This window comes from Tinamus guttatus, unplaced genomic scaffold (genome assembly GCF_059628265.1).
Source record: "Tinamus guttatus ecotype Peru unplaced genomic scaffold, ASM5962826v1 Tinamus_guttatus_pri_ptg000089l, whole genome shotgun sequence".
Classification (NCBI taxonomy): Eukaryota; Metazoa; Chordata; class Aves; order Tinamiformes; family Tinamidae; genus Tinamus; species Tinamus guttatus.
Window position 1 is genome coordinate 3,956,158 of NW_028288623.1, and position 17,484 is coordinate 3,973,641.

General features: G+C 41.7%; 1 protein-coding gene across 3 annotated transcripts in view; it reads right to left on the bottom strand.

The window, feature by feature from the left end:
- AMBRA1 (autophagy and beclin 1 regulator 1) overlaps positions 1-17,484 on the bottom strand; it is a 113,444-nt gene that overhangs the window by 15,751 nt on the left and 80,209 nt on the right. For all 3 annotated transcript variants that reach the window (XM_088520512.1, XM_010226427.2, XM_088520511.1), the window contains one exon: positions 11,032-11,171. In XM_088520512.1, coding sequence (XP_088376638.1) covers positions 11,032-11,171 — 140 coding nt within the window. The remainder of the gene's footprint in view (positions 1-11,031; positions 11,172-17,484) is intronic.

The following is a 17,484-nucleotide window of genomic DNA, read 5'->3' on the forward strand; positions in this document are numbered from 1 at the left end:
CTTCTCTGTCTTAACGGGGTGAATTTTCACGAGTTTGTTCTATTCACCAGTGGGCAACTACAGCTAAATACAATCCAGACTCTTGCAGCCTGCGGATCAGGTTTAGATAGAAGGTACACCTCTATCAGTCTTCTTCCCCGGACACAATGTGATAGCTCAGGAATGTAACTGCTACTATAAGCAGTACTCATCTGCCAGCTAAACTGTTAGAGATAACAAGGCAAGAGCACAAGCAAACAAGAGCTTAAGTGAAATAACGAGCATAAGTGAATAAGTGACTTCCTGGCCCCCAAATCTGTAACTTGCCACTTTAGCACACTGCATGTAGCATATGCACAGACTCAGAAAATGAGCAGCATGGAGGACATCCCAAGAGAAAAGACAAGTGTAAGGGGAAATTGTCTCACATTCACTAGGAGAAAATCCTAAATTAGGACTGGTCCTCCAGCACATTCGACAAGAGCTATAAACAGAAATTGGGCTTTGCAACAGTGACGGGGCAGAGGGCAGCAGTTCTGCGTATAAGAGTGGGCACTGGATTATCTTGGGACCCAAGTATGAATATGGTGGTCGGGGAGCAGTGGCCTCAAGGGACCCATACAGGAGAACTGCTGAGTTGAGAAAAAGAACAAAAAAGCCTCATTCACTGTCTTAATGCCCACAGCAATTCTTCCACCAAAATGCATTAATGTCATTTTCCAAATTAGCTTTTCTCCAAGCTCTTCCGTGCTACTGTCAGCATGACACAGGAAGTCGTAATCCAGACCACAGAAACCAAGGGAAACCTCTTGGCCCCAAATTTGACTCTTGCATCCTGAACGTTGTGACTACGTGTCAGCTACTCTGACACTTAAAGGAGAAATACCCCAATTTGGACTGACATGCTAAGGCCATCACTAAATGCATTTTTTTTTCTCTGAACTACTAATGTTTTCAACTACAATGTTTTTGTAAGCAGATAAAGGAAGCACTCAAGAGAAGAAAACCCAGAGCCAGGATCTGTCCTTGCAACACTGCTGCAATCTGTGTACCATGTAGCCAACTACACAACATTTTCAACAATTAACAAATGCATGTCACTTTTATGAGATTAAGAATATATCACTCAGACCAAATAGCCTGGAATAAACAAGACAGAAATAGATCAATTCAGGAACTTCCTGAATTTTTATTGACTTTCCTCCCACCCATAACAACTTGCCAGCATTCAAGGGTATCCTTCATTTATGTGGGCTCCGATCCACTGCAAGTAGCATGTAGAGATACTCTGGAAAGGAAGTCTACGGAATGCAGCCTTTTAGTTCCTTTAACAAGGCAAATTTAGCTGGATATTACCTTAAACCAAGCTCTAACGACGAATAACTTACTTAAAGTCCTTGCAAATCTTAAAGAAAGCCTTGTTAATTGCTTACTGTGTTTAGAAGCAGACTATATGAGCTTTGAACCCTTAGACTGACTTAAGCTATTTATGTCCCATCAACTTGCTCAGTGGCTTAGACAACTTAGGATATTAGGAGTTTTGGGGATTGAAAATTGCTTAAGCCTTGTCAGTATTTAAACATCTTAAACAGCTACAAGTCCTAAGAGCCAAACTCACTCCTTAGTTTACTTGGAGCTTTCACTTCCATTTATCAGAGACTAGCATTTAAGTCAATTCAAAGACAGAAGCTACAAAGTAGGCTTTTCTAGATCTTATGCAAAGATGCTAAAATGGGAAAATGTTTCAAATGGCAGAAACCAACTTTAATAGATCAATGCAATGAGCACATTGGAAACTGCCAATCTCCAGGTCCAAGATGTTGGCTTGATCCAATCTCAATGAGAACCACAAGACCAGACAAGTTTGCTATTTTTTTTTTAAATCCACAAAAGCCTGGAAATTAGCCAACTAAAAAACTAAGTAGTTTTATATATAGTAGACAGAGGGAAACCTGCTCAAAAAAAGCAAAGAAAGAAGAGGGAGGGGTACAATTATTACTCTATTAATCACATTTTCACACCACAGCCATTCACTAGAGACAATTTGCAGAACCAGACAGATTGAGGATTTAAGAAAAGGAAAGGAAGAAATGAAGAAAGTGTTGACAGTTGTACTTGCTGCCTGGAATCACTGTAGTCCCACTGGAGAAAAACAAAACAAAAACACGCACACACAGGACAACCAATAACACTCCACAAATGAACTGGATCAAAGACAGGAAGATTAAAGATGCTCTTACTGGAAAGAGAGGGGAGACAACCAAACAAGAAAGGTCTGGTACAGACTTGTACAGAAAAGAAAGCTTGTAAGAAAGTGGGATAGGCTAGGGCTGCCAAAAAGGAAAAAGGGTCTAAAAATAAGCATGAGGGAAAAGGTACTAGGAAGAAAAAAGGTCTATTCATGAGTGAAGCAAAGGACAAAAGCAATGATGACTCAAAGTGGTGGAGACACTGAATTGTCTCTCTGAAGCCTCCACATTAACAAAAAAAAAAAAAAAAGCTACTTAGACAATTAGAGGTATGAAAGCCTTCAACAAAAGACAAAGCACCATAGGGCAGCTAGCTGTACTGATTAAGAAAGTTAGTAACTTAACTTTTTTGTGCCACTCAAACTTGGTTTTTAACACATTACAAAAAACTGGGGAAGTAACAAAAGGCCAAAGAGCCACCTTAGCAGATTTCTTCAAAAAGGAAGCTATCCTTAAATTGGCAATTACTCTCTTCTAAGCCTATTTTTTTCCTTAAGAAAGTAATATAACAAAGAAGAAGAAAAAAAGAAGTATCTGAAAACAAAGAAAGAGCAAGCTACAAGCAGTAGGCAGGGGGGGTTTAGTAAGTCACCTAATTGCTTGCATAAAATTTAATTGCTCTTGTAGATAGAATTAGAAGAAAAAAAGTAAAGGAAGAGAAGGCGGCAGATGTGATCTGAATAGATATAAATGAAGCAATTGCTAAGTGTTCTTAAAATACATGGCCAGTCTTAAATAGGAAGACTGCTATCTCAACTAAGAGCCAGTAAGAATCAGCAGAAGCCCTGTGACTTTAAAAACAAATGGGTAGCAGCCAGTTTGGTTTCTTTAACATTGAGCTCTGAACCAAGCTCCATTTCTCAAGAGGGAAAACTAAATTCACTACCTAGCTCTTCAGCAAATGTTGAAAAAAAAAAGGATGAAGGAAATGAACTTGCTAATAATCACAGACTTAAAGCAACTCAAAATTTATCTCCAGGAATCACAGACATACAGAATTGTACAAGGGCATCTTCAAACTAATAACATCATTCATCTTAGACATCAAATTCACATACAGAAATAGAAATGGAATAGAACACAATTGCATAATGGAGATAAACATTTCCAGCCTCCAGATTATTACTGTACTTCTCTTGCATCTGCAATGACTGAGTCTCTCAGCACTTAGGTTACTAGTTCCTTGAGCAATTTAAAAATAATCCACTTCAGTTTTAAAACATATGAATGTTAAAATCCAGGTAAAACTGTCAGAATGCATCTTTGGTGCAAACCTGGCCATCTCAAGCCCTTAATTTTCAGTCCTTTTATCAATTAAAACCATCTCTTATCCTCTTTTACAAAATTCAACATGTCCTGCAATTAGCAGACTCTAGAAAAACACTTTCTGGATTTGCCAAGAACAAAGGCCACTGCTCAGATCTCTCCTTTTGCAAGGCCATTTGCAGAGGACACTCGCACATAACCAAGCTCTGCAGCTGCACCAGGTAACGGTTGTGAAAATACTCCCTATTCAGAGGGTTTGCCAACAACTCTCAGTTACACACAAAGGAAGACAGCTCCTCCTTCTGTCTCCTTGTTTACTCCATTCTCTTGAAGCTCTTCTTAAAAAGCAAGCCCTGCACCAGGGCTTATGCTGCTGGGAGGCATCATTGCTGACGGCTGACAAGTGGAGTCAGCTGGCCAAAAGACACGACACGCCAGGCAGCAGGATGGATGACCATCTCCTTACCAGCACTGATAACCAGATGCAGACACATTGTCCCCATTCCTAGATGAGAGGATATGCAATTCTCGGAGGGAACAAAACCCTGGATTGGCATAGGCAGACAGTTGCAATGATCTTCTGCAAAGCATAGAAATCTATTGTGAAGAGAATTTTCACTGAGGAATTTCACTTTAGAGGGAAATTTCACCACAAAAATCAAAATATGCATACTGCATAGCACTGAATCAATTTGCGAGTCTCCATATCTACCTCCCCATGAATGAATTCCATTGGATGCTGTCTCTGAACCAGACGCATCTTCAGGGGATAGTTTAATTCCATTACCAGATGCTCTGTCTGCAGAAGAAATCCTTCTTCTCTTGCAGATGCCCGAATTAGATAGCTAGCCTTAAATGAGGTACTTTCAGTACGTGGTTTAGAAACAGTATTTACAGAGCACTGAGATTTTGGGATTGGTTTAAAAGCACCTGAGCCCTTCCAGAACCCACTCTTGAACATGCGTCCCCCTCAAGATGAGAAGGGAAGGATTGGATATTCAGACTCCCTGGCCTTTCTCCCAGGGCAGCCCTCCCCAAAAGAAGGGGCAGCGCAGGCAGTAAGCAGCATGCAGCCTGCACCAACTCACTTTCAGCCTCACCTGCTCGTGATCTACAAGACTACTAAAATCTGAGGAGCTACATCGTGGCTTGTTTCTGAATGGGAAAGCTCTTGTTGACAAAATAGGAAATGCTGTGACCATTAAAAGACAAATTCCTTTTTAATTCAGTAGAGGAGTCTGTACTATACAAGACACTACATTTCATTCTGTGCTGCAAAAAGAAAAAAACCTTGAACTACAAAGAAACAAGTACAAAACCTTAAGCACCAGCCGCAGATACAAGAACCATAAGGCAGAGTATGGTGAAGGAGAAACAGTTTGGGGGAGGCTGAAAAGCACGGGTGGCTACGCAGAATTCAATTCAGTGTGCAGCAGGATACCAGTGGCGAGGGCTGAATTGACACTGCTCGGTATTAAAGACAGTGACAAGTATACGGTAACCCACTTCACTTGCTAAGTGGAGTATGCTACCTCACACAGTATGCCCAGAGGTATTCCAGTGGAATGGAGGTACTCCAGTTGGAAGAGTATTCCAATGTCCCTCCCAAAGAACACTACTGCCATGAATCGGTGTCTTTATTTAGATCAACTGCGTGTAGCCTTTAAAAGGGCCCAATCCCAAAGCCTTTCAAAATCCTACATTTCTGGACCAAACACAAACCCATACACACCCAAAAAGCACAGGCTAATGTGAAGCCAAACGCAAGCAACATGCATGCAACAAGCATGCAACAATCTCATGATTCAGCATGCATGCTTAAGTCTACTAATTGGCAGACATTGGTACTCTGTACTGTGTCAAAACTGGACTGCAGGACTCTCAAGGAAGGAACAAGTTGTCAAAATCTCAGACTAAAACCCGTTTTATTCCAGTCCACATCTGAAAGACCTTCATGCATGGGGCCAAAGGCCAAAACTGCTCTTTATGGGCAAGACTTTACACCCTTGCTCCAGCCTATCATCGCTACAACTGGGTAAAACACAACAAGACAAGCATTAAGCATCTCCTGAGGACACCACACTGGCCTAAGCTACAAAGAAAGATGAATGGAACACAGTGCATCTTCAGATCTTCCATATGTCCTTCGTCACAACACCTAACTGCTCGTTCCACTTTCGCTGTCTCTAAACTCACTTCCATGAAGCTTCTCCCAGTGACTCCTTCTCTAAAAAGGAGATTGATGATTTTTCAAAGAAAAACAAAAGATCAAACAGACTTTTAAACTTGCAACATGAAAAGTAAATTGCTTGTCCTGTTAGTCACTTTTCAAAGGAAGTTATTTCCAAATGCTAGCTTCCTTTCCTACTGCTTTGAAGCAGACCAAACTTCAAAAAGTCAGTAATTCAGCAGGGAAAGTCAAAAAAGTTCTAAGCAGGTCTTAGAGATCTGATCCAAGATAGGCTGTCAATTGATTTATTTGCAAGCAAGTCACACCAGCAGCTAAACAAGCAGAAGACAAGACAAGAACAAGGAAATAACAGGCAGGCATGGCAGAACACCAGCTCCACCACCTTTACTACTCATTATCCCTATTCAGGCTATTATTTACTTGCTGGAAATTGGGATCTTTGGGTTTTCAATAGAAGTTTGCAATTAACACTAAGTTCAAACTAAGGTATCAGTAAACAAGCTAGGTCAGTTGGCCTTCGCTTGTCTGGGATAGGAAGTCATATCCAAAGTTTCTTCCAATACAGTCGCATAAAAGGAAGAACGAGTAAACTGCTGCTTCTCGACAGGTCAAAACAGTATACTGAATGTTACCCTGAAATCTAAGGAAATGGGTACACAATGTTCCTTCTTTCCCTTGCTCACGACAACACAACAACACAATAAGACACATTTTCTGGTTGCAAACCTTTTAAGGTAGAAATCCAAAAGTCTTTGGCTAATAAGATGTTTAATCTATCCTCACAGCTACTGCACTGAATGCAGTACATCGCCATGACACAAGCGGCAGTGGCAGTTCCCCATGGCTTTGGGGGCACTGCTATCTTCCCATCATTTGCCCAACACTAACCTATTCTACACACGCTTCATACAGAAAAAGCATGTTTTTGTTTAGCATTCGATCACAGAACAGCTTTCTTAGGGCAAACGGTAGCCACAGGGGGTTTAGTGATATGAACTCTTGAGAGAGGGAGTGGGACGAAAGGCCTTTTCTATGTAAAGACAGAGCAGGTACCAATCCAGGTGTTCTGTACTGTGCCCGTTATTCATTAACTTGCCCACGGGGTCACAGCCAGAGCCTGCAGAGCAAGTCTATAACATCTTACAGACAGAACAACCTGTAGTGGTAATACCTCACCATAGCACATGAATTCTTCTCTCTCAAAGACGTCTTTCAGGTCCATTTAGGTGTGTTTCTGCCTGCAGATAAGTGTTGTCATTGCCTCATCCCTCTGTGGTACAACAGCTCCAAGAGCCAATGGGTCTATTTAGAGACTATTAGACTACAACTATTTAGAGAGGGATCTTCATTCAAAATACTAAAATGTGCCTCCTTGGTCAGCAATGCAGTCCCACCCACGTTACAAGCATTAAATTCAAACACTTGCTTTTGCAAGACAGACAAGGTACTTCTCCAAATAGTTAAGCCTTTTGCATCCATCTTACCTACTTAGAGGCTACTGAAGAAGTCAGATGGTTTGAAACTTTATTCTAGCTTGCAGCCACAAGTGAAAACTATAAGTTTAATAAATTTTCCTTGCCTGTGCTTTACATGCATTTCTCTTGTGAAGTATTTATGGAAGACTATATAACCTCATCCTTTGGCTAGGCTGGAGACCCCACACTGCAGGCCTTCTTAGGTAAATAATGGCATCCACTGACTCTACTAGCAGCTCTTTTCAGCTGCAGCAGATCAAAGGTGCATCTTCTAAATATACATACACAAATTTTAAATTGTCACACCTAATGTCTCTAGTTACTTCTGAAGTGATATTAACATTCTCCTATCTCTACTTTTAAGTACCTTGTGTCTCATCTTAGAATTGCATTTGTTGTTTTCACTGCCACGAAATCCTGATGCCTCATAATCGCCTATGAGCAACTAAAACCTGAAGTCTTTCTCTTCCTCTGTCATTTTAACTACCGAGCTTGGAGTTATTAGTCACTGAGTGCACTTTGTAAGAATAAATTATCTCATTTCTGTATCTCCAGTCACTTTCAAGGCAATCCAATTTTTGTGCAATACTCTGATCCTTCTCTGATGACAACAGTAATGTCACAGCCTCTTCAAATTTATTCAGCACACCCTCACAGGGCATTAATGCTAATAGTAATAATAACCATCCTCAGAACAAGTTCGTAACAAAGCCCATCAATAACCTCCCTTGGGACAGAGCTCACCTTCAATCCGTATTCTTTCCTTTAGCCAGACCAGCCTTACTCTTTAAAAATTGAAATAGATTTACTGTAGTAACACGTTAAGTGCCTTCTAAAGTGCAAAGATATTAGACCTGGAGTAACTCCTTCGTTGGAAAGGGGCTGGGTAAGGGAAAGGCAACCTTAAGGGCAGGTATGAGATAAACTTTCTATAATCTGCCTTAATAAACTGCAATGCAATTTTATCCCAGTCTTCACATTTTCAGGTTTTCCTTTCCTTTTTCCTTCAAGAAATCTGTGTACTGAGCTCCCATTGTGGATTTCCAAAATAATCTGACTTCCCCACTTCCATCTGCAAAATACCCTACCATTGGTGCTACGCCAATTTAACAAGATAACTCCAAACTTGATTTTAATTTCCACTTCTTAAGAATTTTCAAATAGCTATTCGGATATTCTCTCATTTATGAGCCAATAAGCTTCACATTACACTTTTGCTTCTGCCAGTCTACTCATCTCATTTTTCCTATACATGTGCTTTCCAAATCCTGTATGTGAGGCACAGCTGCTAGTCCAATCTACTTACGTTGTCCCTATAGCACTCAGTTTCAAATGCCTCTATTATACATGGGAATAAAGAAACAGGGAATTATAACCATCTCTGTTGTTCCGTACTGACCACGTTGCCCTCTTTGCCAGATGAGAACAGTGGGGGTGGTTTCAGCAGTACACTGTCTTCTTGATCCCTGCTGTTTCTTACACTACCCCCATATACTGTCCTTGGCCAACTGCTGAATCCACGAGACAGTTTACCTCTTCCTCTGTAGAACTGCATATGGAAACTACACAAATATTTTTATCTGCTTTCCTCTTTTCTCAAGTTAAGTTTTCAGATATGCCAATCCTGAACCAAGTCCATTAACCCAGGAACTACTGGGATGCCATCTACATGTTGCGGTTTCTCCTTTCCCTGAGCACCTCACAAGGAGGTCTGCAGTAGTCTGGGGCAAACACTGCAGCTGGAAGCCACTTCTGCTCCTCCACAGCCTTATTGATTAGCATACCAAAATGTTAGAATCTCAACGCAAATTGCTCTGTTCTGTGACTATCTCTGCCTTCATAGAGGTTTTAAGTCACTCTGATTGTTCCTGGTCTATAAAATAATGCAATCTAAAACAGCACATGAATCAAGCATCCTTCTCCAAAATGGACCCTTCAGTCCATGTAAGGTCTAAATAACCACCAGAAACATCTGTTACTCAAAGCCACCAATAGAGAACCTGCTGAAGCATCTCCGTCAAACCAACATTAAATCTCCCACATCTACACCCACCCTTTTTCATGTCCATATAAAAGAGTTTATTTTAGCTGGACTTGAGCGTGACTATTGATAAAATAGTTTATTTTTGCTGGACTTGTGTGTGACTGCTGCTGGGATAGAAATAAGTAGACAAAAGAGTGCCCTACCAAGACTGCACGCTGCAAAGGCTGCAGAGATGTTGTGGAAGGCCTGACAGTGCTTCCATAGCACACAGAAAAGGTTCCTATAGAGACTTTAGTTAGCAAAGCACCAATAAGAGATATGCCACTTAACCTGGGCTACTGCAAGCACCAAAATGAATATTTACTGAAAGGTGCAGCAAGCAGGGATAGCCAGATCAAGTTCAGCTCAGCAGAGACTTTCATCAAAGCAGCCCCGCTCTGGCAGATCTCCTTCCATTCCCCTGTGTTCGGGTGCAAATTCACCTCCTAAGCCACAATCAGGAGGCCAGAGCTTACCAGCCCTCTATGCTGAGAATAGCTGGAAATGACTCCCTAGTGTTCAAGAATGAGAACCATTATCCCTGAATAATTCTTCTGCTTAGAAAGTACAGCAACTATTCTTGAAGAAAGCCACTTATCCTGGAAGAGAGTGATTATAGCTTATTTCATAATAATATCTTATAAAACTTCGTGTATAAGTAAGGCCTTAATGAAAGATTATGCTCAAGAGAACAGGAGTGCTGTTTGAAGAGGGCTGGCATTCTGTACTACTGAAATTGGTCCAATCTGAATTCTGACTCCAGATCTCACCAGAAGGCTGTAATAAATAAGTCACTATTACAATTGTATATATTTATTCGGATTTAGATTATTTCTATACTGACCATATGACTCTTCACAGCCACCACATGCTGGTCTCATGCACAACAGATTGAGTCCACATGCATGTGGTGAGATTACCAGCGGTGCTGCAAGTGCCTGGCTGCCAACCTTAGAGCTACAAGGAACTTCAACACAAGAAGCATAACACAAGTGCACCAAGGTAGTTCAGCAACAGGAAATAAATGAAGCAGAGAATTCCCATAAGTGTGCCCACAGCACAAAAGAAACTGTTCCAAAAGAAACACTTGCAGAACACCACGAGGAGAAGGGAATCAATAAATGCATGGTGCAGAGATCTCCCACAAATACTGAAAGCAACATGTGCTTCACTGTTCAGACTGTTGGCCATCACCTCTGTCACAGAATATCCAAATTACCTAGTGTTTTCTTGCAAGCTTTTAAAGGGACAGTTGCACCTTCCATGGCACTGTAATATAGAGAACTAAAGCCTACACATCACACCAACAGGCTTTCAAATGAGTACCAAAACAATTCATTAACTAGCTCATAAAAATGATAAAAATCCTTGCAGTCCATATAATCTTATGCTTAAATACTGTAACAAATATTTGATAGATCGGTATCATCAGCTTTCAGCCTTTGTCTGGTGGATTCCAGTGCTTCTAATCCATGAAAGCTAAGAAAAACAAGTACATTTTAACATCTTAAATTTGCTGTCTCCACTGGAAAGTATAAATCCAAAGGCATTGAAAGACACTGCACTAGACATATACGAAACGTAGCAGAAACCTAGAAGGACATGAGAAGGATAATGAACTATATGAGACAAACCTCCAATGGCCTCAAAAGTTTATAATCAGCAAAACAAACACTAATTTAAAGAGATTAATGTAAACACTGTGGCAGTTCAAAAGTATTAGGACTTTTTTGTTTGCCCTACAAACACAATGCCTTTAGCAGTAAAAAGTCATCTTAATTCTCCACTGCCCTAAGAACAGAAAGGTTGAGAGTTCACAGCAGCATAAAATGTAGAGCAATCACTTACTCTGGTCGACAAATCACCAGGTCCCCCTTGTTGGTACCATATGCCAATCCCAGACCTGGTTCAGGCAGCCAGCGAGCAGAGTTTATGCTGACGTGTCTTCTCTGGTCAGCAGGCATCGGGTACAGAACGTTGAAAACTCTCTGGAAGAGCAACAGAAAGTTACTTGACAGGACAATGCAAGGCAGGAGAGCCAAGGCAGCTCAAACAACGAACGTTCAGTTTCCCTGCAGCAGAACTGCTAGCCCAGGAGAGGGGCCACTTTACAGAATGCTGCAAAAACCCCACTAACCTAGGAACAAAAGCACCTGCCAGAAAAGCACATATGTGTGCCCATGTTTAATAGACTGATGAGCACATAGGTGTAGAACAGAAGACACCACGGGGAGAATCCAGCCATCATTCCCAGTGAGTTGCACAGCCCCTTTACCCAAGGCAGCTACACAAAATGCTGGGGACAAGGGGTAAAGCTGCCAGACAGCTGCACAACGGGGAATCTTCAAGTCTTTTAACTTCTCCTCCCAGCTTAATCCCCCAGGATGTAACAGGAAACTGGCAAACATATGGGCTTACGATTTCAGTTGTTTTTTATTAAACAAAACTTTACACAAAAATGATATGACTTACTTAGAAAAAAAACAAAAACAAAAAAACAGCTTTCTAAAAATCTTTCAGGGTTGGACCAACTCCCTCCCCCTCAAGGGGCTGCAGCAACCTTCTATATGGAGGGAAAAAAATAAATCAAGTCCAGAGCTCATGAGAATGGCACAAGTACAGAAGTAACAAACCCTAAGTCCAACTCTTTTCCCAAAACTATCCAAAGTAAAGCCCTCAGTGGGATAAGAAGCTGAAGAAACATTTAGATTGCAAGCAGTTAGCACTGCTGCAACCCAGTGCTTCCAAGATACTGCATTGAGAAAGGAAAACAAGAACACTGTGCTAAGGTCGTGTCTATAACCCAACAGCAATCTTTGCTTTCAAGTCTTGCTTTCTACACTAGTCTGGCTTCTGAAGTGCAGCAGATTATACCCGTGCAGGTACTCTCCTTCTGCTCCAAGAAGTTGACACCTTTCATACAGCACAACACTTCTGTGCGCTCTACCGTCCAGTAACCAGAATTCAGCAAGCTGACAACATACCACACAGCAAGAGAATGTGACAAATCTAGGGAATAAAACTAGAGTTGTGGGAAGTGGAAAGCACAGTAATGAGCTGGTTTGACTACTAAGAATACATGGGTAAAAACTGTATCAGGGGACTGCGTCATGAGGGCTCAGAAAGGAGGACTAAATGCTCATGTTCACTAGTCCTAATCTTTAGGATTTGAGATTTCTTAAAGAAATCTTCAAGATTTCTGCAAAAAAATTACCTATTGCTTTAATCTGGAATCACTGCAGTAATATAGACTCAGGAACTAAAGTTTCAAGGGGTATATTTTCCAGCACAGATTCAGAAACTAATCATCTAAAACGTCAAAAAGTGTGTATTCCATCATACACTTCTTCGGTAAACCAGAAACCATTTCTCTTTCCTCATGAGGAATGACTGTGTAAGGCACCACAGCTAGTGAAGCTGCTTCTCTGGGCAATTCCTAAGTTCTCTTGCACTGGTAGGTCAGCCTCCACAGTTACCATCATGTAGGCTCAGCAACTCATCACATAAAAGTGGAAGACTTGTTAGATGTAACTCAACACCTAGGTGCTTTACAGTAAGTGGTACCCAATGGAAAGTGCTGCCAAGGAGATGGCCCTGGCCCTACAAACCTGAAAAAATATCAGGTGAGGGGAGAATATCTGATATGGGATGACTTAAAAATTATGCTTAAAAAATAGTTGCTTCATCATTCCACTCCTCTGCTTATTTCTCAACGGCCTGGCTCTCTGAAGAGCTCCCCTCCCCTGCTGCTTCCCCACTCCCACACTAATGGGACAGCTCCATGCAGTGTTAAGGGTGGTGATATCCGTGTGTGTAGTAATTAGTACACAAAAAGGGAGCGCAACTCCTGCATAATCATCACGCGCAGCAGTAACCAGGAGCCAGCTAATCAATCTGATGCATTCGCACAGGTCGACTGCTGCAACTGCATCCATTAGCCAGACCCCCTACTCTACCCATGGCAGGTGGGGATGGAAATCAAGTTATTTCAACATCAGCAGGTCTCTCTCTTCAAAGAAGGTCAGAAACCTGCCAGGAAGCATCATTCTCCATAGATCACAGCCAATTCATTTTGGATTATTTTTTCCTTTTTGCATTTATCACTAAATTTTATAGAAGGTTAACGAAACAAAGTTAGTGAAGTTCCCTTTTAGGATCATTCTACAAACTAGTTGCAGACCATGTGTAACAGCCCTGTTGAGCAGCAAGGGTCCAGGAACCACTTTAGAATGGCTCTATTAAAGTGTCCACCATTTTTGAGGCATCCACCGTACCATACTAAAGCTTCCAGAAAGATGATATCTAGCAGTGTGAAATTTTGACTTAGGATAGGCATCATATTGCACCATTTCCTCAACTCATAATCACTATTAGCAGCCATGGCAAGCTTCCAGACCATTCACCACAGCCAACACCAAATTTGCCCTTGGCATCACTACACTACTACTACACTACACTACTTGGCATCACTACACCACCATTACGCATAGCCACTCAACAGGTTAAGCTGCCATTTACATTTCATTTGTTCCCAGTCACCATGCTGTAACAGGGTTTTGAATTTCATGGTTCTCCAGTTATAAGTATTGTGAAGTTTGAGGTGTGGGAGCTTCAGGAGATGCCCTGCAGGACACTTCAGAGAATTGATATTGAAGCTATAGCCCTGACAGGCAACACAACCATAGCAAGTTATTTTCTTCTTGGCAAAAACATAACATTGAAATGTCATTTAAGTAAGCAGGAAAGATACTCCCCCCTCCCTCTAGGGACCATACAGCCTGGCCTGGATTTCATGAAGCAGTTGCTTAACCTTTGTTTACTGGGTTGTAGAAAATTCTTTATCAAGTGATCATCCCACATTTCATGAGAAACTTCACAAGTTTCCTGTAATTTAAGAAATTCCATCTCTCAGAATAAGAATGCCATCAAGATGAGAAGTTTTCCTCTAAAAATACTAAAACTGTTTAGGTAGCTAAGCAGCTACAGAAAAGGCAACTCTGTAATACTAAAATAAATAGTTGGTTACTTCCATTTTACATCCATGTATCCATGAAGCCTGGGGAGAGATTTGGTTAAGTCATTAAGACATGTCTGCACTCTGCTTTCAAAGATCATACTAGAAGCAACTACTTACTACTTTGGTGTGCCCGTTTCATTAGCTCTCCATTAACAGAGGTGGGCATAGACAGCCTGTACAAAGCTCCCTAAAGCTCTTTTATGCAGCTTTGCATAAAATGCAAAACTTTGCTTTTGCAAAATGCATGCAACTTTGCAGCTACTTCTGTGGCTAAACTAGAAGCAACGTTGGATTGACAGGCTCTGAGAAAGACCTGTAAGGCAGGAGGAAAAGCAAAGAAAAAAAAAAAAAGCCGCCCCCAAAAGCAGCCAAAGAGTTCAGCAAACCTGTGGCTTGGGGAGTGCAAAGGCCATCCAAGTCCCTGCTGCTGCTCCCCCTTTTACTCAGCAGTGCTGGCACATCAGCACTGTAGCACCTGTCAGAGTCACTGCTTAGGTATTAAACTAAATATTTACTTATGGCAGAGAGCCAGGAGACGCTGCATGGCAATCAACAGCCTCGAGGAAACCTTCCTGATGATCTCTCCTTTCCCATCAAGCTGCTATACTTGCATGGGAAGGAGGGGGCCCAGGGCACAACTCAGGCACAGAACTGGAGAGCTAATTTGTTCCTGCCCTGGAGGGGTAAGAAAACTTTGTGTGAGAAGCCTCTGCTCTGTAAAATCCTAGTTATGGACCTACTGCTTCCCCTTTCGCCTCCCACTCTGTTCCAAGGAAGGTGCCGCTATTCAATTACACCATTCAAATTCCATCTTCTCCCTCCATTTATGGGGTCTGCCAACATTAAAAAGCTGGACAGGGCACTCTCCCGGATACTATCCATCATGACAGGAGCAGCAGGCTGCCCCAAGCCTGTGCTACTGCTGTCTGTTGGAAACGGTGCTGTATCCTGCCCTGGTCCCAGCACATGCCTGGCCAACGCAGAGGCACCACCTCATCAGCACAGCCATTTGTTTGACCAAGGTCCTCCTACCTATAAGGAGAGCAAAGGAGAGCAGAAGGCAAATGCCAAATGCTTGCTTAGCAGAGCAGGACTGTTTTTTTACCTCCTTCTCTCTGGCACCCAAGGAAGAAAAACATGTTTTGAACCTGGAGAAGAGAAAGTTGGCACAAGTGGGCAGGGAAACTCAGCAGGAACTCTTGCTTTTTCTCTTTTCAAATTCAATAGAGACACTTCTGCTCTCAATGAGATGCCTCTCCTGTGCAAGATGCCAATAAATTTCAAGCCATTACCTTTCCTTTGGGCTGAGAAATCAGCCTCAATAAAGAACCAACACGACTGGGGGAGCACAGGGTGCAGCTGTTCTCCTGTTTACAGGGGGAAATCTTGTTATCCATGAAGCTCCATCCTGACAGGTAAAAGAAGAGGAAAGACTGGAGCAGGCCAGGTGGGTTTATCAGGCCCTAGACTAAAATTTAATTGTTAGTTTTCAACTGAACTGATGTTCTCACCAGAGGCTGACTGACTGTGAAAATACACAAGAAGAGAAATACCTAACATGCTAAACCCTACAGAGACACAGCAAAGAGAAATATATAAAGGGAACTGGGAGGTGAGATGGGACTAAGAGGAGGTTGCTATGAATATACACTAAGTTACAGAAGGGAATCTGAATGCAAAGATGGCAAGTACCTCAAGTATATCAACCTGCAGAAGAAACAGCATCCTATATGGGGCTGACTCTTCTCCAGGAAGAAGGTGCTAACGCCAGAGCTGACCTGAGGACCCAAAGCTGCATCACCAAAGCACACAGACCTAAAGGACAAGTTGATTTCACCTGCATTACTCCAGGAAAGCTTTTCTTCCTACCCCAGGGCTGTTCATGCAAGAAGAAAGACCCAAGATGCAGCCACCTCATTCGACTCTAACCATGGAGGAGACGCTCTTGCATCCTTCTGCTTTTGTACAACCATCATACTGTGCATCCTAGACAGCAGGGTATCCCAAGTGGCCATATCCAAAGCTTCACAGACACTCTGATATGCATTGTGGGGAACAGAGCTTCAGATCTGGCACAAGATCTGCGTTGCCAGTATAGCTATATACATACAGCAAACAAGGTGTTGTTAGCATGAATACAGGTTACAGAGCAACTGTAGAGGCAGCTTTGCTGATATATCGGCAGCTATTCCGGGGCTTTTAGCCAGGAGCGACACCTCATATGATAATATGCTTTAACGAGCTACGCTACATGAACTACACAGCAGCTTCAGGAGTGCAGTCAATCCACAAGACTATAATGTTCACCAAAAGGACATCCAAAAGCAAAGCCTGCATTTGGTTTGGGACTATTTTAAGAACATTTAAACACAGAGAGAAAACTTGACAGAACTGCACTTGTATTTTACAGAGCAACAGATGAAGCACAGTAACAATTGAAAGACAGAGCAAAAAGAGCAGCAGCATAACTTGAGCTGCATATATTTTGCATTTCTTCATCTACCCATAATTTTCTGCTTCGCAGTTCTGACCTTGAATAAGAACTTGAAGTTTCAGATGCTTTAACTCATTTCTTTCAATTGCAAGCATCTTACTGAGACTGAAGGGTACCTAAATCAATTCAGTATCTTTCTTTGCCCTATTCATCTCAATAGGGTGTTGGAACTTAAAGACTTCACCTGGTTTAATTTTTAATGTCAACATATTAACTAGTCTACCTACCATACTAGGAGATAGGAAGTTAGAAGACAGAAGTTGCTATAAATCATCTGCTACTCTGTACTGAATGTACTATATGCCCTTTGCTTAGCTCTTAGGAAGCCATCTGCATCACTGACTTCTACAGTGTTGTCAATTAGTTTAAACAAGTCTGTGGTTTTTTAAGGTCCAGGCGTGTGAAAGAAACAGACATCATTAGCTGACCTTCTTAATAAATAACACTATCCTTTTTGTGCTTAGATTATAATTCTTTACTCTGCTTGCCTATTTTTCTTTTCTTAAATGAACTTCAGGAAAGTTGCTGAAATTCAAGCTTTTATACGGCACTACCACAGAGCCTTCAGCAGTAGGATTTAGGTCTAGCTTGTCTATAACAGAGGACCTTGAATGTGAAACAAAGCACACACACTCACAAATAGGCTATCAATGGTTCAATATATGAATTCACAAGAAACTGTAATTCAACTGGCATTTTGAAACAAGTACACCAAGAGATCTTCCTCTACTTGTCTCCTTTCTGTAGCTGTTTGCAGATAAAGGGGAAGAGGTGCAGCCCCCCACACCCC